Here is a 27,399-nt window from a genome sequence, read left to right on the forward strand (position 1 = left end):
TAATTTTCACATTTCTAAATTTTTAAATTTACTGGTGACTTAGATTTGCATGCAAACATATGAAAGTTATTTTATCTTAATGACATTTTCTTTTGCGTTTATGCAGCAAAATTAACTAATAATTGGGAAATTCTTTGAAAAAAGGGTTCAAACACAGCCCTGGAACGCCTGCACATCATACCCCATCAGAGGTATACTGATTTGCCACTTTTTAGTCTTTCTTAGGACGTGATGAGGATTATTTCTCCTGTTTGTCCTTAGAGTTTCAGTGGGTTACACCCCCGTTGAGGCACTAAAAACAGTTAAAATGTCCCCTCGCACCCTCCGGAATGGTCCCAAAATCTCCGGCAAAAACCCCCATTTCAAAATCATGGCTACGCGACTGTATAACTGTGCCCACAGAGAAGAAATCTATCGATTAATTTTCGCACGACTTTTTTTGCATGTCCCCTGCCTCCAACATCAGGATCCTTCGCCCCAGTGTAAATTATAGCATCTTGCACGAGGCCATTAGGAAAGAAAGCATACATAATGTTATGCCGTGTTTATGATGCCAAAGCAACATGGACTCACGAAGCAGAGTTCTTTACCCGGATAGTAAATTTCTTTCATTCTTCGAGTGAATAAATTCAAAAGGGGTCGAATTTTATGCAAGGGGTCTCTTGGTATCGGATCATCTACTCTGGGGTTCCTGCCAAAATGCATGCAACGGAAAATTAGTTGAAATCAGTCCCGGGAAAAAGTGCTGTGAAGGCAAGAAAAATCGAAGATATTTTCCTACCTTTTCCAATAATCTGGAATGGACGGCCATCTAACAATACTTCATACAATCCAACAATAGATATATCAGACCAAAAATGTCTCCCATTCCCCACGAGTAAGATTCCTATGCTCGGTTATCCTTGAAGAACTGCATGTTGAGACGCATTGTCAATATGGACCAAAGCCTTTCAGACGAGAATATTTCCTCTAGCTCCCACATACTTGCATCCTCAACGTAAACCTCAGATAATACCTATAAAATATACTACAATAAAATACATTTCACCAAATTCATGTGAATGCACATGCCACCACTCCCGGTGGTGGTGCGACAATAATTACTAACCGTAAAATAATCTTTTAAATTTAACTGACAATTTCATTTGAGTTCATCCATGTTCAGTTAAACATCAGTTAAACAGTGTGCAACTCAAGTAGCTTTGAGGAAATGCATGAAGCATGCTGATTTGAAGTGACCTTGTAAATATGCTATTCTTGGTTTTTGTTTTTTTAAAACGTGTAGCGAGTCAGTTTTGAAAAAGGAGGGGAACTTCTTACTTTTTTTTCACCACAGGGACAAATTCCTTAATGGCACCCTCGATGGTGGTGAACGGAAAGTTCGCTATTTCACATGGTAGAGATGAAAGTACGTAACAGAGTAGGAAATAAAGTGAGCGATTAACATCCTCCCAACAGACCCTTGACAAGGCCGGAAAGAGTTTTGGGGAGAGTATGAAACCCCATTGTATTTCGTGGAGCAAGCTCTAAATTATATCAAGGGTCTCTCATTCCCAAAAATCCCGTAGTGCTACTTTTTGCATCTGAGGCATCGATTCCTCAATACCGTTTGTTGCGTCACGTCGTACAACTTCTGCGGTTCGACATCCTGCCGAGTAGGCACACCACTTGGCACTTCTAAAAGGAAAAGCATAACTCTAAGGATACTACGCTTGCGTGAAAAAAAAATCATTCGCCTTGACTGGGATTCGAACCTGGATTTGTGCATTGCGGGTGACTCCCGTAAAGTTATCACCGTAGCTAGTCCCGGTCTACTTAACTAAGCTTAACTATTAATTCTCTTGGTGCCTTGCAAACCTTTTTTGCTGGTGTATACATTCACACAACGTTTTTAGCAGTGGCGTAACTAGGAATACGCTTTGGGGGGGCTTTAAGAGGGGGATGAGGGGGCTAGTGGGGGCTACCCCCCCAGGAAACAGGGATTTCAGGAAAATTTTTGAAAAATAACATGCCTGAAAATGCATTTTACATCATTTTGGCACTTAACTTTTAGCAGATGCAGTTATTATATATCAAATCCAGACCAGATTTTCATATATTTGTTTGATTTCTCTGAGGCTTTGGGGGGGGGGGGGAATATCCCCTCATTCCCCCCCCCCATAGTTACACAACTGGTTTTTAGTATACACAATCGGAAGTGTGTGAGACCATTCAAAGGTTTAGATCATACTAGCAAGCCATCCAGTGTTGCCTGGGAAGGATAGTTCTCAGAGAAGTAGGAAACTTAGAAGTCATGGTCACATAGCAGAATTTTCACCTCACCCCATACCACAGTTCCCCTCATATATCCCATGGTTGACTCAAAACTGAAAGGTAACTGTGAGACAATGATAATCAGCAAACAATGGAAAAAAACTATTTCCTGTACACCGGACATGGGATCAGCTTATACACCGCCCCACAACATAGATCATAATGATCAATCAGTTAAAATAGTGGTTATTTAACAATCAGACAAATTACGTCCAGGAAATCAGACCACATTGTTTGAAATTAGACAACAGGATTTAATTCGTAGTATCTGTCATTTTGCTTGTCAAAATTCAAAGTACCAAATGAATTTCACAAACAATTACAATTTAATAATTAAACCATTTCGACTACTCACCCTTCCCTGCATCTTTCCATGCCTATCAGATCATTCAAGAGGAAGCTTCGAATAGCCATCTTCTGAATCTTTTTTTTTTTCTTTAATATCCTTATTTGTTAAAGCTGAGATTTTATATTGTCTATTCATTGTAAAGGCCGTTTTGGCTGTTTTTGAATGATTCAATACATAAAAAAAAATAAAAATTGCTATTCTTTGTTCATCCCAGAAAGAACATGTGAAATGAAAATTTAATAGAACAAAAATGAAATTATTTTCTTGGAATAGTAATTAGTAATCTAATTTTATTGCAATAATTTCAATATAGCTTCATGAAATGAAAAAAATTTTATACCCTCATATTTAAGAAACGGTTTAATTAAATCATCAACAGTTACACAATGAAAAATTGTACTAGCACAGCATTTATATCAGTTTTTTCTTCATGTGTCCATGTGTCCCCAGGCACATATTGGTCTTGAAAACTACAGCTCTACATGCAAGGCCTTAATAAAAGAATGGGCTTGTTCACCAATTTTATTTTACTATGGACAGTGAGGGGCATGGAAAATAAAGATACCATATTTCAGTTTCTTAATCCCTTGTCTGCTTTTCAAGCTATGTATTTGTGGCAAAAAATCAACAGTCCTAACCCTTATATGAACTATCATGCCAAGCAGGTCATCATTTTTCCCTTAAGGCTAGAGGGGGGGTTTAGACTAATACTTAGGAGTGTGGGTGTATTGCATACCCGCTAGGATAAGCAGGATTTGCGGGGGCCTCCTCCAGAAAAATTTTAAGATTAACTTAAATATTTCCCTGAGCTCTGGGGGAGGGGGTTTATCCCTCAAAACCCTCCCCTCGCATGGGATGATTTGGAAGTTGGAGTAAAAGTGACAGAATGATATTTGAATTGTTAGCAGAAGATCAGGTGTAGATTAGCCAGTCAGCGAAGGGACTGCAGGCTCTATAGGATGCACTAGACAACTTTTGCGAGTAGGGCATGAGAATCAATCACAAGAAAACCTAGGTTATGTGGTTTTGTAAAGCATTGCCAGCTAGGAATGTGAGATTTTAGGCATAAGTTAGAAAGAAAAAACATGAGCAGGTATTGAGCAACGATTTGGGAAGCATGTTAGAGGACAACGGATACAGCCGTAAGGGCATCAGGAAGAGAATTGGGGTAGCAAAGGAGGCTTTCATTAACATGAAGTAGCTTATGAGAGGATCATTATTTAATAGTTTTAAATAAAGGCTAGTGAAGAGTCTGATAAGGAAAGTAGTGCATTGCAGAGTGGAAACATGGATGAGAGAAGACCTGATGCATTTAAAATGTGGGTCAGGAAAAGAATGAAGAGAGTGAAGTGGACGGAGAGGAGGAGGAACGAAAAAATGGGTGAAAAGATGATGCTTCTAGATGAGATTCAGAGGAGACAGATGGTATGGCTGGAGCAAGTTCTGGCCAGAGATGGGATGCTGAAAATGGTGTTGGAGGGAAGAAGTAAGTTGAGTAAGTGAGGAAGAGGAGGGAGGAGAATAGGATTTTTAGACGGAATAAAAGGTAGTAGGTCTTACTGTGAATTCAAGAGGGCAGCCCATGAATGACTGACAGAATACTTCTCAAGTAATCCATGAAACGTACCTCAATTGGTAGATTACTTGAATATTAATAAACTTATGAGATAGCAGCTGAATGGAAATTTTTTCATCGTAACTCATCCATTCCAATATTGCATTAAATGAATTTACTTTTAGGTCCAAGCATATAACCTCATTGAATTAAGGCCAAAATTGTTACTCATCTAACAGAAATAACAGAAAAATGACATTTTCTAATTTTAGCCAAAATACCCTAAGAATTTACATGGGGAGGAAACTGTTGGTCATTGGCCGTTATCTAACATTTCTACCGATTAAAAAATTGGAGGCTTTCCATTACTAACTATGATTGTCATATTTTTTTAAATTTCAGAGATATTGAACTCAAATACAGTAGATTCCGGTTAAATGGGACATATCGGGACTTGTGCATTTTACCCCAATTAGGCAAACTATCTTGTATATGGGTATAAACAAGCGTCAAAATGATAGAAAGAAGACTAAAGAAGTAAAATCTGATGCTTTCCCGGCGAATATGTTCAAAAAAGGCTATTCGGGCTTCCAGCCGGGTGGTCTCCCTCCATTCTGCCGAAGTTTTGGAACACGAGTCGGGTTCCATCCTCAGGGCTAATGGTGAGTGGATGAAGTTTGCCAGCTTGTTTACTTTTCAGTTGGTTGTGAGGTCTAACGTGATTGGCTCGGAGGCAGCCAATCTTATTTTCTTAAGTGCCGGTTTCCATGCATTACTCAGTGAATATCCTGTGTCACGATTGAGGGTGTTAGTTGCCAGCCGGATCTCGATGGATTCCTTAACCAGTCTTTTCCAGAAATCAGTCTCGCGGCATAGAATTTTCACGTCATCCCACTTTACCCTATGATCGGATTCAATGGCGTGTTCTACAACCGCGGATTTTTCCGGTTGGCAGAGCCTAAGGTGTCTCTTATGTTCTTTTATCCTTGTATTGATAGTTCTCCCCGTTTCCCCCACGTAAACCTGCCCACACTCACAAGGAATTTGGTAGACCCCTGGAGTTTCAAAACCACAAGGATCCTTCGCTTTAAGAAGTAGATCTCTTAGTTTGGAGCATGGTTGGAAAATGGAAACCGGCACTTAAGAAAATAAGATTGGCTGCCTCCGAGCCAATCACGTTAGACCTCACAACCAACTGAAAAGTAAACAAGCTGGCAAACTTCATCCACTCACCATTAGCCCTGAGGATGGAACCCGACTCGTGTTCCGAAACGTCGGCAGAATGGAGGGAGACCACCCGGCTGGAAGCCCGAATAGCCTTTTTTGAAGACTAAAGAAGGTTTATAATGCAACATAAGTTTATTAAACTATTAATTTGATTAATAAGTCAGTGAGTTCAGCTAATTTATTATCATTTTCAATAATTATAAAAATGTAGTTAAAAATATTTTTCACAGCCTCGGGCGATGCTGAATGAATGTTTTTTTACTAAGACCTATTAAAGAGAAGTCCTATTCTCTTGTGGATAATACACATAAGAACAAGAGCTTTCAAAATAGGGCAAGAATAGGAACATTTGCGAAAAAATAAGAGTAAATCAAAAGAGGAAAATATAAAAAAATAGTATTCTGAAAGCGAAAAATTTTAATTTCGTCGCTAGTATAGAGTCTATGTCACCGATTCATGGCCCAATAAATCGGTATGCTGTCCCAATTAAGCGGAGAATACTCTGGGATATTCCTCTATTGGGTTCTGTTCTTCAAGATCTGCCCCAATTAAGCGGCTGCTCCAAGTAACCAGTGGACCCTTTAAGTGGAATCTACTGTATTAAAGTCAACTTACAAATAAATCAGTCTGTATATTTGCTATGTTACATGGGGCAATGACTGTGGAAAAGACATAAAAATAATAATTTATTTTCCAATAATACTCTTACAATACAGTCAGAGAAGCTTTGCATGTTTTTTTTCATAGACATGTACCTATAGACCAGCACCAACATCTAGGAAAGCCAAGGAGTTAATCAACTACATCTATCAGTTGCAGAAAAAAGAAAAGAACCACCAGGAAAAATAACAATGAGAACTTTTCAAACTTAAGTTTGCATATCATATGAAATTTGGTAGAAAATAAGTCCAGCAACACTATGTTTATCAAAATTTTAGAATATTAAAAAATACTTCAAAAATATGAGTATTGAAAATAAATGTCAAGGGCAATGGATTTCAGACCCACATAGATTCATATAATACATGCTGTAGTGGCAACAACAATCCCTCGACATTTGAGGTTATAGCAGAGACTGATTACCACTGACTATTAGTATTTACTAGACCTCACAACATGCAATGCTAAATCTGTGGAATGCTATTGGATCCTTAAGGTTATAAAAACCCTTGCATCTCAAAAGCTTTATACCTTTCACTATATCATGTAAGGCATTATCTGTACAAATACATATTCAGAACACCTTGGTACACAAAGAGCCTAAACATAAATTTACTACAGTCTCATACAGGGAACTATTACCATCTTGGCATATAATTACTCTCTTGTTATTTATAGAACCTACTTCACGAAGGCTTCCTATATCTGTTATGAATCAACAGATATTATCACTATGGAACATGGACTCTTCAGTTACATATACATCTGAACTTTTCATAGCCTGGCTGGCATTATGTTCAAATTTGACCAATTGAAACTAACTGTTGAATATTTTTCAAATCAGAACCAACAATTATCCATTTAAAGCAATTAAACTGACAAATGAATTAGCAGAAACCACACTTTTTAAACACAGGTTCAGTTACAGCATTAACTACATTCACTAAATTGAAATTATTCTAACCAACAATATACTTCTGGATTAATTTCTTAACATAGCAGAAGGTGACAAACCTAAGTTACTCAAATATACTAACTGATACTAAAACTTTAGTCAAGGACTACACCTGGCTTTAATTATTGCTCTACAGAAATTTGTTCATCCAATAAATACTTGTACCAGGAATTTTTTATTCACAGGTCATACTCCTAAAACTTCTCCTCATTCAGAGACGACTTCAGCATAACATGAAATGTCCTCAATTAAAAAATTACTTAACTAAATCCATTCAGCCAACATATAAAATTTCTGGCAACAGCAAAACTAGCTTAATAATTTTAAGTCTCCATGCAAGCAACAAGAGTCTAGCAGATAAATTGCAGATCATATCCTAGTACAACTGTAAAGAACTTAGCTTTCATGGCAAATAGCTCTTGGATTGTCAAAAAAAATCTGTAGACGATACAATTTGCCATGAAAATAATGAGAGAAAAATCATGCCGTAAAAATTTCAGAAACCTGGATGCCATTAACAAGCAAACATGGGGAGACTTGGACTTATAGTTTCTGAAGTTCCCACTTTTTTCATTATCAGTCAGAACGGTCAGCAGAACTGCAATCATTTTATGTTGTAACCTAAGTACAGCATGGTGGTAGCATTTTTTAGAATCATTCTATGGTGATTAGATTTTTAGAAGAGGTTAGAATAAGCAGAAATACCTATTGATACAAACAAACATCAGCATTTACTTCACAGTGAAATATAATAATCACAATGCCAATGCAATTTGAGTCAAAACAATAAAAATCAGCGTGCAATTAATAATACAAAATCGTGAGATTTTTCATGGTATGAAGCAAAGCACCACAATGCATATTATTTTATACTAAAATATAAAAAGCAGGGTGAATTGTAATACAGGACATGAAATAACATATAATCATATAACATACAAAGATGAAGATATTGCCAACATAGTAGCTAGAAGAATACTAGTAAAACAGAGAATTCAGACGAAGCAGAGTAACTACAGATAGCATTACCTCCAACAAGCAGTAAAAACAGCCTACAACTGGAAGACAGCAATAATCAATTCTATTAATCTCCATAGAAATATCATGCATTAACTTCGGTAAAGCTCAAGTTACTATTCAAACATCAAAGCTTATCTTATCCAGGCTGAATAAAAACTGAGCATATCTTCAACAAAATTATCATTAGAAACAGCAGTCTTCATCAAATGACTTCTCATGCAGTATGAAAATATGATGAGATCCTCTTCAAGTAATCATGACCAATAGTACAATTATGAAGTGATCCAAGAAGCAGAAATTTAGCAAGCTATCACAAAAAACATTTTTCCACAGCTACAGACTTCCTAGAGACTATCCTGCATATGTGAATTGCTAATCACATTAATGTGCAACAAAACTGGACTACTTTTACGCAGGTATCCCTTAAACAATGCAGAGTTTTCGAAACACTCTCCCTCAAATGATCAAAGTCTCATTTCAGTTTAATTTCCTGAACACCCTCATCTGAAATATTTCAATTATACCCCACCCGAGCTTTGAAACTTGATTGCTCAACAGTATCTGTTATGTTAATTAACAATCAATTCATACTCTGATATTACATTTAACAGGAAATAACTGGGCATGGTATAAATATTCCCTAATATTAACTATATACATACCTCACTTGTGATTAGTGCAACAGTAATATGCATGTGCATTCAACAATAACAGCTCAGTTACATATGCAAACATAAGCATTATCTTCTTAGAAGATAGTGCAATGGCTATTTTGGCAGGTGATTTCAACATCCATTATATATATGTTTATATGTCTATGCAAAAAAGAAAATTCCGAATCTAATAATGAAATTTCATATGCAGCTATGCAATTACATAAACAAAGAGAACAGCTAAGTAAATGCCATGACTAAGAAAGTGGATAATATTTAAGCTAAATTAACAGCTTCACCCTTTGTTACCCTGTCTTATTGCAACTACTTCAGTAAGTCAATTTTAATAACACCATTCATGAAACAATTCAAATAAACATTAAAATACTTTTCATTTAAAAACTATAAATCAATCCCTTATACAAACTGGAAAATTATACCATTGTGACAAATCAGATGGTATCCACAGTGAAAATGTTTCTGTTAGTCATCTCATGCCTCACAAACAAAATTTACAGCATTCATTGGTTAGGTAGGAGTTTACAGCACTTTCCACTAACAATCCCCATTTATATATTGTCAACGAAACAGTAGCCTTTAGAGCCAACAAAAAAATACGAAATATACATTATGTATCTGAAACTATGCAATTATTTTCTCTTAATCCAGCCTTGACATATCTGTGTGTGAGTGTGGATATGTGTACGTTCAAACCTATGCAATAATGATTTGATATCATTATGAGCTCAAGTTCCTTCAGGAAAAGAAACATTCAGGCACAGTAAATCAGGAGATGTATACGAAAATATGTAACAGTGATCACACAAAGGGGATAAAGTAAAATAGCTGGTTGTATACGTATGTTAATCAGAAATTTCACAAGAAAATGTATCACATTCATGCATTTAAAAATCCATCTACAATAGGTTGTAAAAATACTCATGGCTTGCTGAGTTAGGACAAATGTAAAATGGCTTTCATAATGAGACCATCATAGAAAAATTAGTTCCACTGAAAATCTGTTTATGATATTAGAAATCGAAAAGACATGTTGCAAATTTTTACAGTAGGACAATGCTCTCAAGTTTTCGATATGCCCAAATCATAACGTACCCAAATGTTTTCCAGGAATTTTATCTCCTAATTAAGTACTGGATAACTAACGAATTTTGACCATGATGCACATTAAATTCAACATGACCACTCTAGAGCATTGTTCCACTGTAGGAATAGAAGAGTACAGAATACAAAATGCTTGACGGGTTTATACTTTTTAAAAGATCAAGTGAGTGTCATACCCTTCATTATGGGGCAAAAAATATTAATAAATATTTTCATTCACATATATTACCAAAATACTGAGCATCTATTTTCTTTGTATATGAACACATACAACAAGAATTAAGCACTGAATAACCCTCTCATGACAGCAAACGTGAGGGGCCATAAAAACTGTCAAATTCACGTCAAACATGTAAACACCATGCATGGCTGTTAACACCAAGAACAAATTACTCAAAATGTTTGATATCAATATAAAACATTGACATATTTTGTTAATAATAACCACATAAATGTGACACAGATAAAAATTGGGCTTGCAACACCTCATGAGATATTATGTGTACAGAGACTTCACACACCACCTCAAACAAACAGCCATTTATGTACTGACACGCCCAGCATTAACAATACATACACAAGACTCTTGCCATCCTTGTAACCATCATTCAACAGCCAACGCTAGTTACAATACCTAAATTTTTCCCCTCCCACATGCCACAATCAACGGTACAAAAAACCTCTGTGGTCATAATGTGCAGAGCAATGTAGATAAGTTACGGACCCTGTAACTGGCGTACCAATAAAGGAGAGGGGCAAATGGAGAATGTAAAAAATGATGGCAAAATATATTTACTCAGAAAATAATTACTTTTATAATCTGCATTTTTGTCTGTACAGAGAGCAAGAATCAGGCTATCATATAAATTATCAAAAGTGACTTCCAGAAATTAGCCCAATTCCATTTATACATTGTGATGAAAAACATTTTTGTATCAGTTACACGAGAGGCAGGAAATTCATTATTTTTCATAATGAGGTGGTACTGGGAAAAGAACTAGTTTAGCTATCATACACAGTTTTCAGGACTAGCCATTGCAAAAAAAAGCATCACAACTTATTTATAAAAAATACAAAATTAAGTGCTTCATACATACAAAAATCCGAGATAATATAAATAAGATTAGTTTACCCATTTCCATAATGAAAAACATAATAAATGTTAGCAAAAATCGGAAAGAAATTCATAAAACCGAGACTAGATCAACTGCCCTTCCACTGTGCACCAGTCTTTACTCAGTAGATTTTTCTTTTTACCCCATCATGACTTGTAGGCAGTCCTTTGGATGTCGAGGGAACATGCAAGGGGGAAGCAGACCACTCTCGACTATTGGAATAAACTGCTCTGAGGGCATCAATCTCTTATCATTAGGAATACACGCTTTATCCTCATTCAAGAAGTCTTCATCCATGGCTGAGGATAACATCTACAACACAAAACAGTCCAATTTGTTGTTGACCCATAGTTGTAGTTTTGTCACCAATCTTTGTGTTGGAGAGATTTAAGGGGTCCCCATCACTGTTGTTTAAATACATCAAATTGGGCCAGGCCTGTGTCAAAGGATTATGGATCCATAGCTCCAATAACTGTACCATTATGGTGTTCATGGCAAGGCTTTCACCACCAGCAAGGGGTTCCGACTTTCAGCTCTACGAAGTTCAACCTTGATTCACAGGAGAGCAAGAGAGTGGAGGAGACATGGTAGCCAACATGTGCTGGCACATGGCAAGACGTCATTCAGGTGCAAGCATGGGGCCTCCTACCTCAACTATAGGATTGTCATTCACCTCTCATCTATCAAGCCAAAACCCAAGCACCAATACTGCCATGTGAATCCTCCCCTGAGGGCTCTTAATTACAGGTCCAACATGACAGCTGATGCCAAGAAACCAGGCTCAGTGCCAGGTGTATGTGCTAGATGCAATGCAGAAAGTGGTGAAAACCCCTGAAAAAGGTAGAGCCACTCTTGCGAGTGTGGTGACCAGAGGATAGGGTGGGAAAGAGAATGCTTTATGAATCCCTCAGAAGCGAGCAAAGCTGGACATCAAGGTGAGGCAGCCAGCAGGCATAGTTGCCACTCTGCACTACACTCCTCAGAAGAGGAGGTCCACAGCCATGGATGAAGAGTCGTTAGAGGATAGGGGTTATATTCCTTCTGATGGGAGGACGAAGCACTCAGAGCGGTTTATTCTAATGTCGAGGGTGGTCTGCTTCCCTCTTGCAATGTTCTCCTATCCGCAAGACTACCTACGAGTCATGATAGAGTAATAACGAAAATTCCACTGGTTCAAAGACTGGTTTACAGTGAAAGGGCAGTTGATCTTTACTTTGAACCTGCTGTCTGCTTCACAAATGAATTAGGTAAGATTTATAGCCACTGGAGCTGATTAAAGTTGCAAAATTGGAACAAAATAATTGTTGAGCACAAAGAACTGTCAAGAAAATGAGCAGGTGATTCACCCACTCTAGTATTGAATACCACAAATAATCTTTTCATTTTAAGATCATAAAATCCCTTAAAAATCATTGTTATGGATACCAAAAACCTTGTAAAAATTTGCCAAAGACAAAATATGGAACTCTGTATAAATATTACTATGCAAGAGGGGTAAATGGTTACTCCAGGGGTAGCATCATACATTAAATTCTAAGCACACTTGTGAATATTCTAAACATTGGGCAGTCTGTCCTGAACAACAGCGTCAACAAAATATATTAAAAACTTAGATACTAAATGTTTAGTACCTAAATTACTCACAGCCATTACTTCTCAATACTCCTTGCTTACTTAAACTACATTAAGATCACACATTTTTTCTAGGCTCCGGATCTGGACTTCTCCGATTTGATAAGGTCCTGTGCCTGACTGGAGAATATAGAGATTCTAGTTTGGCCAAATGTAACGTATTTTCTTCTTTTTTCTTTAGAATTGTTCCACCAGTAAAACCTGCATTGCACAAGAGAAAGAAAAAAATTCTTTATAAGACTGATAGGGTATGATAATATGTATGTATAAAGAAAAGTAAAAATAAGTTATTAGGAGATCACATAAACAAAAATGAGAGAGCGAAAGAAAAGTTTTGGATAAGTGAATGGGGGAACAACATACCCAGGATTAGAAATTAAGAGGATCAGAGGATAACAATGAGCCACGGTAAGCCATTAACACATTCAATGCAGGCCCGATTTTCATGAACGTCATCAGAATCGGCCGGTAAAATAAGAATGAAAAATAGAGAAGTTTTCGCGCCATAACTTCCATTCAAATACTGCTATTTAACCCTAAACCAGTGACGTGCAATTCTTGCTACACTACCAGTGACGTGCGGTCTGGGAGACCGCAACAAATCAAAAATTCATAAAATATTGCTACGCCATTTTTATTGTTTTGTTTAATTTTTCTTTGAATGCTTAACTATTTAAAAACTTATATTAAAATGTTTACACCCCCAATACGAACCAATTTGTCATAAAAAATTGTGATTTGAAGCAGGATCAAAAAACTGATGCCAAAAACACTTGAGTTATAATTATTATATTTATGTATCAATATTTCGCCAGATTCAAAAAAGGCCTTAAATGTTAAAGTAGGAAGGCTAAGTAGTAAGTAGCCATGAAATTTATTCCGCTTATTCCTTTTCGTGATGCCTTCTTAGTAAGTGACGTGCGATCTCGCAGACCGCTAATCGAGTTCAATTGCAAATTTACAGAAATTAATAAAAGGAATGTTAAATTTTAAGAGTGGGATGTCCTTGTTATGCAAAAATATGAAGCTAATGAGAATTATAGATATTTTGAAATCTTAATTTTGAAAATATTCATAATTTTAGAAACGCAGCGGTCTCTCGGACCGCACGTCACTGGTTAAAAATGGTGCACATGAGTCGAAAGCGGGAAGCTTGCTGAAGGCCATGCGCATGATTGGAAGACTCGAAAGTGGATATTAGTCACGTACGGAGGCAGAGATAAGCCCCCTGTCCGACCGGCAGAGCACGTCAATTGATGTGCTCCGTATGTCGGCTTGGACGGGACCACGCCCACTGACGTGCACCGCACTGAATGTGTTAAGTTTACCAGTTGGCAGTGTCTATGAAATGGAGGGGTATTTCTCTACCCTCACTGGTTCCAGAGTTTATTTGAGGAAGTAAATACATACTTAGAATAATATTTGTAAACCCCACATACCGCATTTTTCTGAATATAGTCCCCCTTTTTTTTTTTTTTCAAAAATGCCCATGGTTAAAGGGGGGACTATATTCAAACCCATTATTTTTATTCTTCCTGAAACTCAAGCCTCAAAATTAGGGGGGGGGGGGGACTGTATTCAGAGGGAGATTATATTCGGAGAAATACGGTAATTTTCATAAAATAAACTAAACACCAAGTTGTCTGTCAATTACAGCATAGTTTCAATAAAAATAAAAACATAGAACCTGTGTGTACTGGTTACATAACAAAACTTTCTAAAGCCTTAAATTATAAAAAGAAAGTTATTCAAGTGATAAGAATTTGTCAAAAGCCTTTGACTCTGTAAACATCCACTTTCTCTGGAGGAAATTGGAAGCATATGGTATTTTAGAGGTGTTGCTAATTATGTATTGGCAAAACCATTTTGTTGGAAAATAAGAAACAATATGCAAACATTAGAAAAGATGGAGCTAATTCCTTAAACAAACTTAGCAATTATGTAACTGCCATCCATAAATTCTTATCCCCATATACCATGGTCCACAGCTAAGTATGGTATTTTCTACTGAGGTAATTCAGCAAAGGAAAATATAAAGAGGATAATTACCCTCCATAATCAGGCCCTGAGGGTTATTCAATGATTTAAAGCTAGTGAAACTTGCAGAGGCTATTTTATAGCATATCAAATTATACCATACTGTGCATATACATTTACAATGTACAGTGCAACCTCGATATAACGACACCCCACGGTGCACTTATAAACACTCGCTATAGCGAATTGTCGCTTTACCGGAGGAGGAGCAAATAATAGCCAATATACCTGTTGCGAACAGATACAGGCGGTCCCCGACTTTCGTACACAATGCGTTCCCGAAAACTTGTACGAAAGTCGAATGTACGAAAGTCGAACCATTGACTTCCATACTAATTAGGGGTTACGTTCCAAAAGAGCGGAATATACGTACTAAAACTTTTTTTTTCACGGAATTCATTTCAATTGACTTAATTTTAATAATATGTTAATAAAACTCCTCAAATCATCTAATTTCTTTCGAAAATAGGCAGAAAGTGCAAATAAAAGTTTAAAAAACAAGAACTCCGTTGGCTATCGAGTGAAACTTCCTCTTGGCGTCTAAGTTGACATTCCACTTATTACGTCCACTATAAATAAAAGGACATATCAAGAAGCATAACAAAATGTATTTGTTGAACCCGCACTCTGGATACCTTTTAATTTTTACACCAAAATTTGATATTTGGCAGGTGACATTCGTGATCGCGTATATTCCGCATGTTATTCAAAAAAGACAAAAGACAAACGGAATTCGGGTGATATTTCGTGCAATATCGTTGCTGAAGGTTTACATGAATTAAACAGCACTCAAACGAAAAAACACAATTAGAAAGGTCTTACTAGTTTTATTGAAAGCTATTCGATGATGTCTAGTCAACTTCTTTTGAAAAATATCTTCAATGAAGGCTTTCTTCTTCTCTTGATAAAGGAGCCTATAGCAGGCAGTCTCTCTCCCAAATAAATCACCTAGATTAGAGTCAATTACCAACAATTCCCTTCATTATATACGTTCGTATTGTTCGTATATACTGCCGATACTGACATTTGAAACAATTGAATGTTGGGATGCGCAATAAACATCGCGGGAATTTTAAAAAAATTACAGACCAACGTCCGAAAGTCCGAATTTAGCGTACGAAAGTCGAGTAAAAGGTGTCAATTTTGAATGTACGAAAGTGCGAATTGTACGAAAGTCGAGTGTACGAAAGTCGAGGACCGCCTGTATACAGGAACAGGAGTGGTGCGGCGACAGATAAACATCTATCCGATAAACGTAAGCATAAATCCAGGCGAAGGCGATGTTTTTTTGCATCACTAAATTTCCTTACTCAAATAACGACTAACTACTCAAACAATTTATAAGCACCGCACTGAATAAAAATCATGCAAAGCATTGTTTCGTCAATCATTATATTTATCGAACGACAGTTTACCACATAAATTTGAGACTGAGCACTCCATTAACTTCATTTCTAACAGATCGCTAGCAATTACAGAGGTTAAGGAGTCTTGATGAAAGTCTTCCGGCGGTGAAACCCTCGCTATGGCGAGAGCCAACACCATAGGGTATCGTAAAAACGAATTTTTTAACACTCTTATTATAGAGTCAATTGACGGTGCATCGGCTATCCCTCGTAATAGCGGGGGTGCCGCTATAGCCCGTACTCGCTTTAACGAGGTTCCACTGTAGTACTTTCTGCTTGCTTTACAAGCAAACCACTAACCAAAACAAAGATGTGCATCATTATAACAATAGAGGCAAAAATGATTCCGCCAGTGATTATTGCCAAACAACTACGGTCGGATCCGGATTTAACGTCTTCGCATTTAACGTTTTTCCGCATTTTGCGTTAATTTTTTTGGATCCCGATTCATTCCCTATTAGGACAATATAAAAATTATCCATATTTAGTGCTTCCGCATTTTGCGTTTTTCCGCATTTATGGTCGTAAAAAATTTTCCCGCAGAAGATTTTTTTGCCAGATTTAACGTTTTTACATGACAGTTCATGCAAATGATTATTCAAACCTCAATGATGATTGTCACCGGCATTAGTTTTGAATAGGACGAGAGTAAGCAAGGTTTCACATGAAGGTACTTTATATTTGTAGCATAGGTATTTAGCATTTGAAATTAAGATAGGGTTTGCTTTTGGTAATATGTACCCAGAAAAAATCCTGAAACTGCAAGGAAAATTGTATTTTTTTTCAATCTCTATTGAGGTAAAAAATTGCGGAGCCTAAAACATTTTTTTAAATTCTGGAACAAAACACTTTTTATCACACACAAAGGTATTTAGAAAGATAAATAAGTGAAAAACAACTGTAACTTTCCATTGTCTCTACTACAAAAATATTCTGATACTGTTCCTTTTCTAACAATTGTTATTATTTCTGAAGTTGTCGGGCTTTAGCAGAATATCTATTCACTATTCTTTTTATGTAACACTTAATCTCACCTCAGATACTGTTGCACCTATGGAAAAAAACCAATGCATATACACATTTTTGTTAAACTTAGTGTAAAGTAATTAATCTATCTAAAAGTTCACCCTGACAGGTACATATCAACACGTTCATCTCAATATTCTTTCACAGCAAGGGAAAATAATCATTTTATATCGATCAATGGTTATCTGCCACTCCTCCAGTTCTTGCATTGTACAACAAACAGGGCAATCAAAGATCAATAATGGAATTCAATGTCATGAAATCATTGGAGGGGAGAAAATTGCCAGGACTAGGATTTGAACCCAGATTCCTTGAAGTGTCCCAAGACTGGCATTAATCTTTGACTGGGGAGGAAATTTTTAAATCGCATTCATCCATTCAGGTTTTTTAATCGAGTCATTTGACGAGTGAAAATATGTCCATCTGAAAGGAAACTTGGCAGCAGATTCATTACAGTCGCTACGAATAGGTAGCAATTATGGTTCATCAGTATTGTGAACCACCTATCATGGTTCTCTAGCAGAATAGTTGATAACTCATAAGAAAAGTATTCTTCCATATGCTGAAACTGCCCCTTGAGTGGTCGGATTATAGGTTTTCCTGGGCTTGTCCAATGACTTTATTACTTTGGGAGAAGCCAGGCATGGGCACCATTAAATTGAAGGCACTGTTAACACTGGTTGACTATTTTCTACGGATAATTTTATCTATGGCACACTGAAAAGTTTCTTAATACACTTAATTTTCTAATGGGTATCTAAAATTAAGTGTGAAAGTTTTTTTTTTGCTAATGTAATTCTTGTTTCTACTAGTTATATTGCTTGTTTGTCCTCTAATTTATATATTTTTACCTGACCACTATAAAATGGCAACTGTATGCAGTATGTGGTTCTCTATCTTTAAAATAAATAAATCAGTTTAAAAAACCAGGAAAGGTGGTGGACAATACTGATACTACTTAGTATTCTGCCTATTGACAATGAATAAGCTGCCAAATGTACGGGCCTTAAGGATCTATCGTTAAAAGCTCTTTACGAGTCGCGTGATATTTATTGGAGATGCCTTTCGTGCCGATCGTCTAAATTTCTTGTTGCGAAAATGGCCGCTGACATTGAGATCTTGAAACGGGAAGTAGTAGAATTGAAAAGTGGACGAATTTCCGTTCCTGAGAAGGAAAAAACAGTCACCTTTGCAGATTCCGTGAAATTCACTCCAACTGAAGACTCCTCTAAGCCGATTGTTCCTACTCAAAAGAGTACATCCTCTCACCTCGCCAACCATGTGAAACCACCAGTGACGCCTAGTCGGTTTCCTGATCGAGGTACCTTAAATCAATCTTCTGTGACTATGAAGCAAATTGCACCAACGGAGACTAATGTTGAGGTGAAAGAGAAACTACAAAAGGAAGACTTCGACGGTTTTGTTGAACCTCGTCGCAGAAGAAAAAAAGGAAACTTCCGTATCATCGGCAATGGTGAGTTACTTAAAGATGATATAAATGGACTTCGTGCTGCGAAGATCGTTAGCTACATGTATGTTGGTAGACTGGATCACGCGACCACACGTGAAGAAGTGATTACACACGTGAAAGCTTATTTCAACATCACATGTGAATCTTGCGAAAAAATCGAGGGTAAAAGTGCCCATGCTGCCTTCAAAATAGGTATTGACTACACTTTATGCAACAAGCTAAAAAACTTGTCTCTCTGGCCCCCTGGTGCCGTGGTCACTCGCTTCATGAGACCATTTAATCCTCCCTCAAACTCAACTTCAGCCAACACCAATGTGAGTGATCAATCGTCAATAGGAAGTGACGCTTCAAGAAATGAAGAAGGCCCAAACACGCGATTGAAGGCGAACAAAAATGACAAAAAATCGTTGCGACTACAAATCTCTTAATGTTCTCTATTTTAATGCGCAATCAATGCGGAACAAAACTTATCAAATTGAATGTGCTATTCAAGAACTTGAATCCGATATTGTGATTATTGTCGAACATTGGCTAAGAGAGAATGAAATCTCTGTTCTTACACTTCAATATGTCAATCTAATATCCTACTACTGTCGCACTCAGTGTAAAGGTGGTGGTGTTTCTATATATGCAAGACCTAACTTAAGTGTTACCAGTCTGAATCAAATTCATAGTACTGATAAAACGTTTGAATGCTGTGGTGCCATTCTGAAAATCGGTAACTACAAATATGTTATCCTTGGTGTGTATCGATCACCTAGTAGCTGTGTATTTGAATTTTTTGAAGCCCTTAATGATGCTCTTACGCTGGCATCTACTCTCAATATACAGGGTATCTTATTATATGGTGATGTCAATGTTGATCTATTAAGTGTCTCCCATGATAAATGTGATTTGACAAATCTATTTCAAAGCTTTGGGCTTTCTGTGCTGAATAATGATCCCACTAGAGTTACTACTCAATCTGCTACCCTAATTGATGTTCTTGCAACTACTCTACTGCCCTCTTGCTTGTCAACTACAACTTTTAATATCGGGTTTTCTGATCATATGGCATTAACTTGCTTGGTCAATTTTCCGTCTATTGTTCTCAAAAATAAGCCTAAATTTGTTAGCAAAAGAATCTTCAACATTGCTAACAGACACACTTTCTTGCAACTAATATCTGATGAATCTTGGATGGATATTTATACAGCATCCGATGCAAATGAAAAGTTTAATCTCTTCTTAAATACCTTTGTCAACCATTTCAATGCTGCATTTCCAGTCAAACATATCAAACAATGTAATGGACCTTTTAACTCCAATTTCTACTCTAAGGAAATAATGGCTGAAAGTAAATCGCTGCGAGATATTTACTACCACTGTAAATCAACCGATCCAGACCAGATGGAATCATATAATATGGCTCTAAAAAGATTTAAACTCAAGGTGGTTGAGCACAAAAGGGTAATCAATGAAAATTACATTTCTACTTCGAAAAATCGTACCAAAGCAACTTGGGAAGTTATTAAGAATAATACTAAGTCTACCTCACATTGTGTCAACAACACAACTATCAATTTCAATCATCAGTCCACATCTGATCCTGATGTTATTGCTAATTGTTTTAATGAACTCTTTTGTAATTCTCCTCGAAGCCCCACCATAAATTTTGCGGCCTTTACATCTCGCACCCCTTTTCCCTGCTCAATGTACTTACAGCCCACTGATGCACATGAAGTCATTAAGCTTGTTAACTCCTTCCCCAACAATTGGTCCTCTGGAATTGATGACATCCCTATGCCGATCATTAAAACTGTAATCCATTATATAGCAAGTCCACTAGTTGATATTATTAACACCTCTTTCCTAAGTGGTGAATTTCCCTCTCGCATGAAACTAGCCATAGTATCTCCTATCCCAAAAAAAGGCTCATCTTCAGACCCCAACAATTATAGACCAATTTCTGTCCTTACTGCTTTTTCCAAAATTTTCGAAAAAGTGTTCTATTCCCGTATCATTTCTTATCTTGAATCAAAAGATATCTTGCATGATTCACAGCATGGCTTCAGGAAAGCAAGATCGACAATTACTGCCGCATATCAATTGTTAAATTCCATCTATAATGCCCGAGACAAAAATTTACATTCACTAGGAGTGTTTTATGACTTGTCAAAAGCTTTTGATAGAGTCAATCATGATATTCTCTTACTTAAGCTGGCCAACATTGGAATGAGAGGAAAAACCTTGGACTGGATAAGATCATATTTAACTGGTAGAAAACAAATTGTGAAATATACGTGCCGGTCACAGTATAGTAATGATATCTCATTCTCTTCTCCTTCAGATATTAATACTGGGGTCCCCCAAGGTTCCATACTTGGCCCCCTCCTGTTTATTATTTTTGTTAATGACCTACCAAACCTGTTTCCTCAACAGGATGTTGTGTTATATGCTGATGATACTTCATGTCTGTCACATTCTAGAAATATTTCTGATCTGGTAAATTCTGTCAATACTTCAATTTCCAGGATGGCTGAGTGGTGCAATACCAACCATTTATCAATTAACATTAACAAAACTGTTTTCTTGGATTTCCACCCTAAGAGTGTCACACCTATAATTAATCACCAACTTAATCTGATGAATGAGCCCATTACCCAAAGTAACTGTGTTAAATTTTTAGGTCTTCTGGTTTCAGACGACCTTAAATGGACACCACACATTGAAGCCATCATGAATCGAGTTAGCACTGGTATTTCTATGCTTAGAAGGCTGGCCCCATTTCTATCTCTTTCTACCCTCAAACTTATCTACCATGCTAATGTTCATGCTCATATATCTTATGGTATTATGTTCTGGGGAATTTCACACCATGCAAAAAAATTATTTTCTCTACAGAAGCAAGCATTGAAAGCTATGGTTCAAGTGCCTAAGAGGACTCCTGGTAAACCGATCTTTTTGGACCTAAAAATATTAACACTTCCCTCCATTTTTATCTTGAATTGTGCCACTTTTGTTAAAATGCATCCTGAGCATTTTCCAAGGAATCATGAATGGCATGACTACCACACTCGCTCAAAATGTGACGTTCACCTCAAAAGTCACCATCTATCTCTAGCTCTCAAGGGACCTCATCACACTCCAGCCATCATTTTTAATAAACTTCCATCTGAATTGAAAAACTGTCCCCCTTCCCTATTCAAAGTTAAATTATGTAAATTTTTAGCAGGTAAAGCCTATTATGATATTAGCGATTATTTAAATGATTCTATGTAATTTGTATTATTGTATTTATGTAATTTGTATCATAGTGATTTTTGTGACGAAACCATGCAATGTACATTGCCAGTCCGGTGAATAAAAAATTATTATTATTATATCATTGGAGAGAAAGTGCTCAAAACCTTGATAAATGACTTAATTGAGAAACCTGGATGGAGGATGGGATTGAGAAATTTCCTTACCAGCCAAAGATTTAATTCCAACCCAGGAGCACCTCAAGGAATCCTGATTCGAATCTCAGTCAAAGCAAAGTATTTCCCCATCTGATACTTTCATGACGAGGAATTCCAACCTGAATCTCTGATCTGAAGCTTATTGTGTCATCCAAGAATGTTACTTGGAGGCAGACAACCATTTATGCACAAAAAGTGACCATTTCCCCTTGCTATGAAAGAATTACAACTAGGTGAAGTAGAGTGCTAAGTGGAGTGACTGAAATGTCAAGAATATGATGGACAATGCATTACAAAAGATGAGATGGCTCATGTATGACAAAATATAAAAGGGCCATTCCACCGTTACGTACGGGACATTTGTACTAATTTTTACAGCTTTAAAATATTATTTCTGCTCCTAATATTTTTTGTGTTTCATTGAAACAGCTATAAATTGTTAGGTGTAGACCTAAGCTATTTTTCAAGCAACAGTTTTGGCTTTAGCACTTTGTTGTAACTGTTGCAAGAAAAAATAAGTGCCTGTTACGTACGGGACAAGCTGAGTCAACCACTTGTTTGGCTCATGTTATGAAAAATGATATTTCAGCTCAATTAGAATTTTCATAATGCTGTGGTATTTTTTTTCATATAGCTTAAAAAGTATGCTTCAAGCACATATACTTAACATTATTAACAAATTTTTTTCAACTAAGTTGCAATTTTTTCACCTTTTGTTACGTACGGGACAAGGGTGTTACGTACGGGACATTGTACACTTCAGGCTAAGTTATTGAAAGCAGGCAGAGTTAACATGGTCAAAAACACATTTATCAGAAAAGGTTGTTAAGCCAATTACAATATAAGAAGATCGTATGTTTATAAGCATTATTTTCTTGATCAATTAACTTGTATTTGCTTAGCTTAATTATAATACAATTAAGGTATAAAAAAATTATACAGCTACTTTAATCTTGTTACCATGGTATTATTAAAAAAAAAACAAGGAGAAAGATACCAGAGTTCATAATTTAAGATCTTTACGGTTAAATTTTCCATCGTCTTTTTTTGTTCAACACTATAGGAGGAGAAATAGCTTTAATCACCTCTGTCTCTCTATTGTATACAATACAATCGGGCAGCGTTGGCCATTTATAATGTTCTGGGGACTGGTGGGTACCATCAGGGGTACAGCTAGGAATTAAGGCTAGAGGAGGTTTTAGGGGCGACTAATAGTGGGGATCTGGGGGGTATGGAATACCTGCCAGGGCAAGCAGGAGGTACGGGGACCCTCCCCCAGAAATTTTTTAAGATAAATGGTTCAAAATGGGGAGTTTTACAGCTTTCTGAGGGATATTTTATTAATCCTTAAACTTTTCTATAAGTAATATTAATCCAATTAACTAATTTAGATTTGGGGGGTGATTATGCCCCAAAAACCTCCCCCCCCCCCCCTCGCTGCACCATTAGGTACCATGACTGTAACTTACAGTTGCTTCTGTGAGACAATTTCTGTGATTTTGCCTCAAAATAAATTGCCATTATATTGCACTAGAACCCACTGACCTCTGAATTCTGTCTTCACTTCAACAAACAGGTCTAAATTCAAGTTGATATCTTTAAAATGTTTCTCTCCTGAAAAACTTTCATTTGTATTGCATATCACGTGAAAGCTAAGGATATCTGGTGCTGCTTGAACATTGTCTCAATGCTTTACTTTGATGATGGTATCATTTATATAATCTTCTCCAGCATAATATGCCTTGAACAAACAAATATTGAACAACAATACAATAAAACTTGTCTTTGAACAAACTACTGAAGATTCTGATGCAAAATCCTTGGCAGATTGAATAGAGCATCATTTTCATCCTCACTACTCTTAACATTCAGTCAGTTCTCTAAAATTGCATTCAGGAGAACTGATGTGAGCTTGATTTTTTAGCTTAAGTTTGTCTGCTATTCACTGTCATTTTTTCCCTTTCATACTTTTTCTTTGTCGGTAATATTTTCTCTCCGCTTTTTTCTTAATTAATTTATCCTCTTACTTCTTTTTAAGAACCCATCATGATCACTTGCATTTAGTTTACTTCGCATTTTCTTTACTCTAGCAACAGCAGTTGCCTAAGGTTTTTCCACCACCATTTAAATTCTGAAAAAGCATTAAATTTCTTATCTTCAAAGTTTCAGGCATTACTCAGTGGTGCTTATGTAAACTTACTTAAATAAAAATACTTCATGTAGTCCACATTGTTTATTTTCTGACCTTGATTCCCTCCTAGTAATCAGTCACAAAAATAACATATGCTATAATCACTCACGCACTGAAACATGTATTACGTGTTGGCTAAAGGCGACTGTAAATTCTAGTATCACCAAACATCTAATCGAGAACAACTATCCCAGTGATTTCACATCTGAGATCTACCACACACTGAGACAAAAGAAATTAAGTCCCCACTTTTTGTCATGAAGAACTGGAGATTATTGAGGTGACAAAATCAAATGAAACGCAGGAATTAAACAGTCATGATTTACCATTTCATTCACCTTACTTTTTCTAACCTTTTCTACCCGCCCTCTATGCACCTAAAATTTTACTTGTTCTTCTGTTTACTACAATGCATACTTTCAACCACAGCACCTACTCCTCTGCCACTTTGTCATTTCATGACATAAACTTAATACCTGGCCCTTCTATTAACCGATGCCAAACTCCCCAACCCTGAATGCCCAGAGCACAATTTTAAATTTAAATTACTGTAGGCCTAGACTTTTCTGGCCTAAATGTAAATAACGCTTCATTTTATGTTTTAGAATTAAATATTATCAAAATTTAGTAATGATATGACATAGTGAATTCATTTTTATGTATATTGCATATTATGTTGTGAAGTGTCCCGTACGTAACGTTACGTACGGGACAGAAAGAAATTGAACATTAGGGTATGTTTAAATTTTATTATTTTTTCACAACATCATAATCATTTAGTTTGACACAAAACCAGTTTAGAAAATTGTATTTTGAGTAGCTGTTTGTCAAGAAACTTTGTGAAAAAATAAATTTATATATTTTATGTTACGTACGGGACAAAGAAACAATCTACTTTTAAACACTGTATTTTACCATTATACTATCGCAAAATTAATATAATTTTGTGATAGAAACTCTTATACTGTACTATATTTTGATATTATAATTACCAAGACACATAAAAATAGCATTTAGTCAAGCATTGAAATGGCAACACAACCTATTAAAATGGCAATTTTTGAACAGCTGATGAAGACACGACTTTGAACCTAGGTTACCTACATATTTAAATATATTTGACTAAAATTCCTAGTAAATACTCATAATATAACCTTATGAGAAGACAATCATGACACAATAAGTTAAATATAAAAAAATAATTTTATTTCCAAAAGTTACCTATTTTCATGGAATGGCCCAAAATTGGAAAATCAGTAAGCATAAAGAAATTTCCTTACCCCTATCATTGATGGCAAGTAATAATTCATTAAATTCATGACTCTCTTCCTGATTCCCTAGACTACTTGAATATTTATTTTCCCAAATTCAAAATGAATAAAAAAGATTCCCAATTCTCAAACATTGACAAATGACTCACCGACGAGAGCACACCCCACTGCTGCAAGACCTCCTATTTTGACACCAGCTAACAGACCAATAGGCCCACCTATGCATCCTCCAAGTACAGCACCTGCTAAAGGATACACAGCAGATTTCATTTTGGCGGCATTAGCGACATTAGCCTGTCCAGCAGTGACATTCACTGATGTAGTTTCCATGTTTTCTTCAATTCTGGAGATACTCTCTTGCTGTTCCTATGATGGAGAGCCAAATACACAGGACTTAAATTTGACCAGGCTTACTCTGCTCTAACCAATGAGCAACGACTAAAGACTAACTGACCATTTGAATTAAGCAAAAACTTTAAAAATGCAAATCTAACCTTAACAACATTGGTAAAATCCGTGAACAATTGACGAAGCTCGTCAGCATCTGAACACAGCTGCTGCCAAGAGTGAAGGCACGCTTCTTTTCTTGCTAATTCTTCCTCTTCATTTCTAACCACATCAAGCTTCGTTTCGGACAACTGCAATTGTTCTGCCTTCACATCCTCAACAGATTTCGAGCTCTCACCTTCATCCAGACTGGACCGTAACCATGCATTAGCTTGAGCAGGTGTTATGACTGTAAGGAAAGATCTACATGTTAGCGACTACAGAACTACATTTATGTCAACCAATTAATTACAGATTCATAGATTTTAAAAAAACAAAAATCAAAGAGTTTCACCTAGATAGGTCTTGATGGCATTTAATGCAATTTGACGAGATTTTTCGGTGTGCTTATCAAATTGTTCTAAATCGGAATCTTGTACTTGCATGCGAAGGGAATCAATCTCCACAAGAAGATCTTTCAACTGCTTCACCACTCTGGTTGCGTTCACCTGTTCTCGATGTGCCTTTTCCCATTCCCCTTTAAGTTGAAACTGCAAAAGGGGTAAATACCGTAGTCAAAGGTTGCTCGCGAATATTCAAAGGTCATACATAATGAATTTGAACTTTTACCTTCTCTATACTCTCTCGATGGCGATGTAGTAATTCCACGTGGTGAGGAATAGCAATTTCGTTGAATTTATAAAGAGGTATTTCCACCCATTTCAACGGCTTCTTCATTCCCAAAGGCACCCCATATACATTTGCCTTCGCCATTGGCAATACTTTCAGAGATACAGTCACTAAGAACAATCATTAAAAAGCGCAAATGATTATAACATTTCACTATTTACAATGATATGTACTTTGCGGAACTTATGCGGTTCCCTTTTGCCTAAATTCCCATTTATTCCAATTAAAATAGTTACCACAGCAACATTACTTAACAACACACAACAACTGATGAGCAATTCTCGCAATAATCGCAAGTTCTCGGCAGGTAGAAACAGCTGACGTCTTCCCCCATCCACCACTCCCAAAGAAATGGCGGTGACTTGAAAGTCAAGTGTCGAGCACTTGCATTCGGATAGGCATACAATCATCTTCTTTGCTTCACTCTAGTGATAGAAGTAATACTTGGAACATTAAAACTCTACAATAAAAGATGCAGGCTCATCTAAGAAAGCATATACCACGCATAACGTTTGACAAATATGCTGAATATTATTTTGGGATCAATAAAATATTGATGCAATTGATAAGGAAAATAGGTGGTACAAACATCGAAAATTGAAGAATGATAACATTTTGAACGCAATGACGATAAACAAAAGCACTTCAAAACTACTTCAAAGCATTTAAAGGAGAAAAATCGATAGTTAAAATAAATATTATTTGTCCAATTTTCTGTGGAACGAAAATTTATTGATTTCTTCATTATTTGCATCGGTGGATGAGCTGTAAGCAAGAGGA

The 27,399-nt window shown here is 36.5% G+C and overlaps 1 protein-coding gene across 1 annotated transcript; it reads right to left on the minus strand.

Moving 5' to 3' along the window:
* Positions 1–6,117: 6,117 nt before the first annotated feature.
* LOC124159259 (syntaxin-17) lies at positions 6,118–26,938 on the minus strand. The gene is made up of 6 exons (XM_046534954.1): positions 26,856–26,938; positions 26,560–26,729; positions 26,285–26,480; positions 25,938–26,179; positions 25,593–25,809; positions 6,118–12,802 (listed from the first exon to the last, which is right to left on the minus strand). Exons 2-6 carry the CDS (start codon positions 26,701–26,703, stop codon positions 12,660–12,662), a joined length of 942 nt encoding a protein of 313 aa, XP_046390910.1. The 5' UTR covers positions 26,704–26,729; positions 26,856–26,938; the 3' UTR covers positions 6,118–12,659.
* Positions 26,939–27,399: the final 461 nt, after the last annotated feature.

This window comes from Ischnura elegans, chromosome 5 (genome assembly GCF_921293095.1).
Source record: "Ischnura elegans chromosome 5, ioIscEleg1.1, whole genome shotgun sequence".
NCBI lineage: Eukaryota > Metazoa > Arthropoda > Insecta > Odonata > Coenagrionidae > Ischnura > Ischnura elegans.

Coding starts and splice junctions, on each gene's coding strand:
- LOC124159259 (XM_046534954.1), bottom strand. CDS start 26,703: ATGGCGAAGGCAAATGTATATGGGGTGCCTTTGGGAATGAAGAAGCCG. Junction 25,810..25,937: donor ATTTTACCAATGTTGTTAAG/GTTAGATTTGCA, acceptor TCTCCATCATAG/GAACAGCAAGAGAGTATCTC. Junction 12,803..25,592: donor AGTGGGGTGTGCTCTCGTCG/GTGAGTCATTTG, acceptor TGTGCAATGCAG/GTTTTACTGGTGGAACAATT.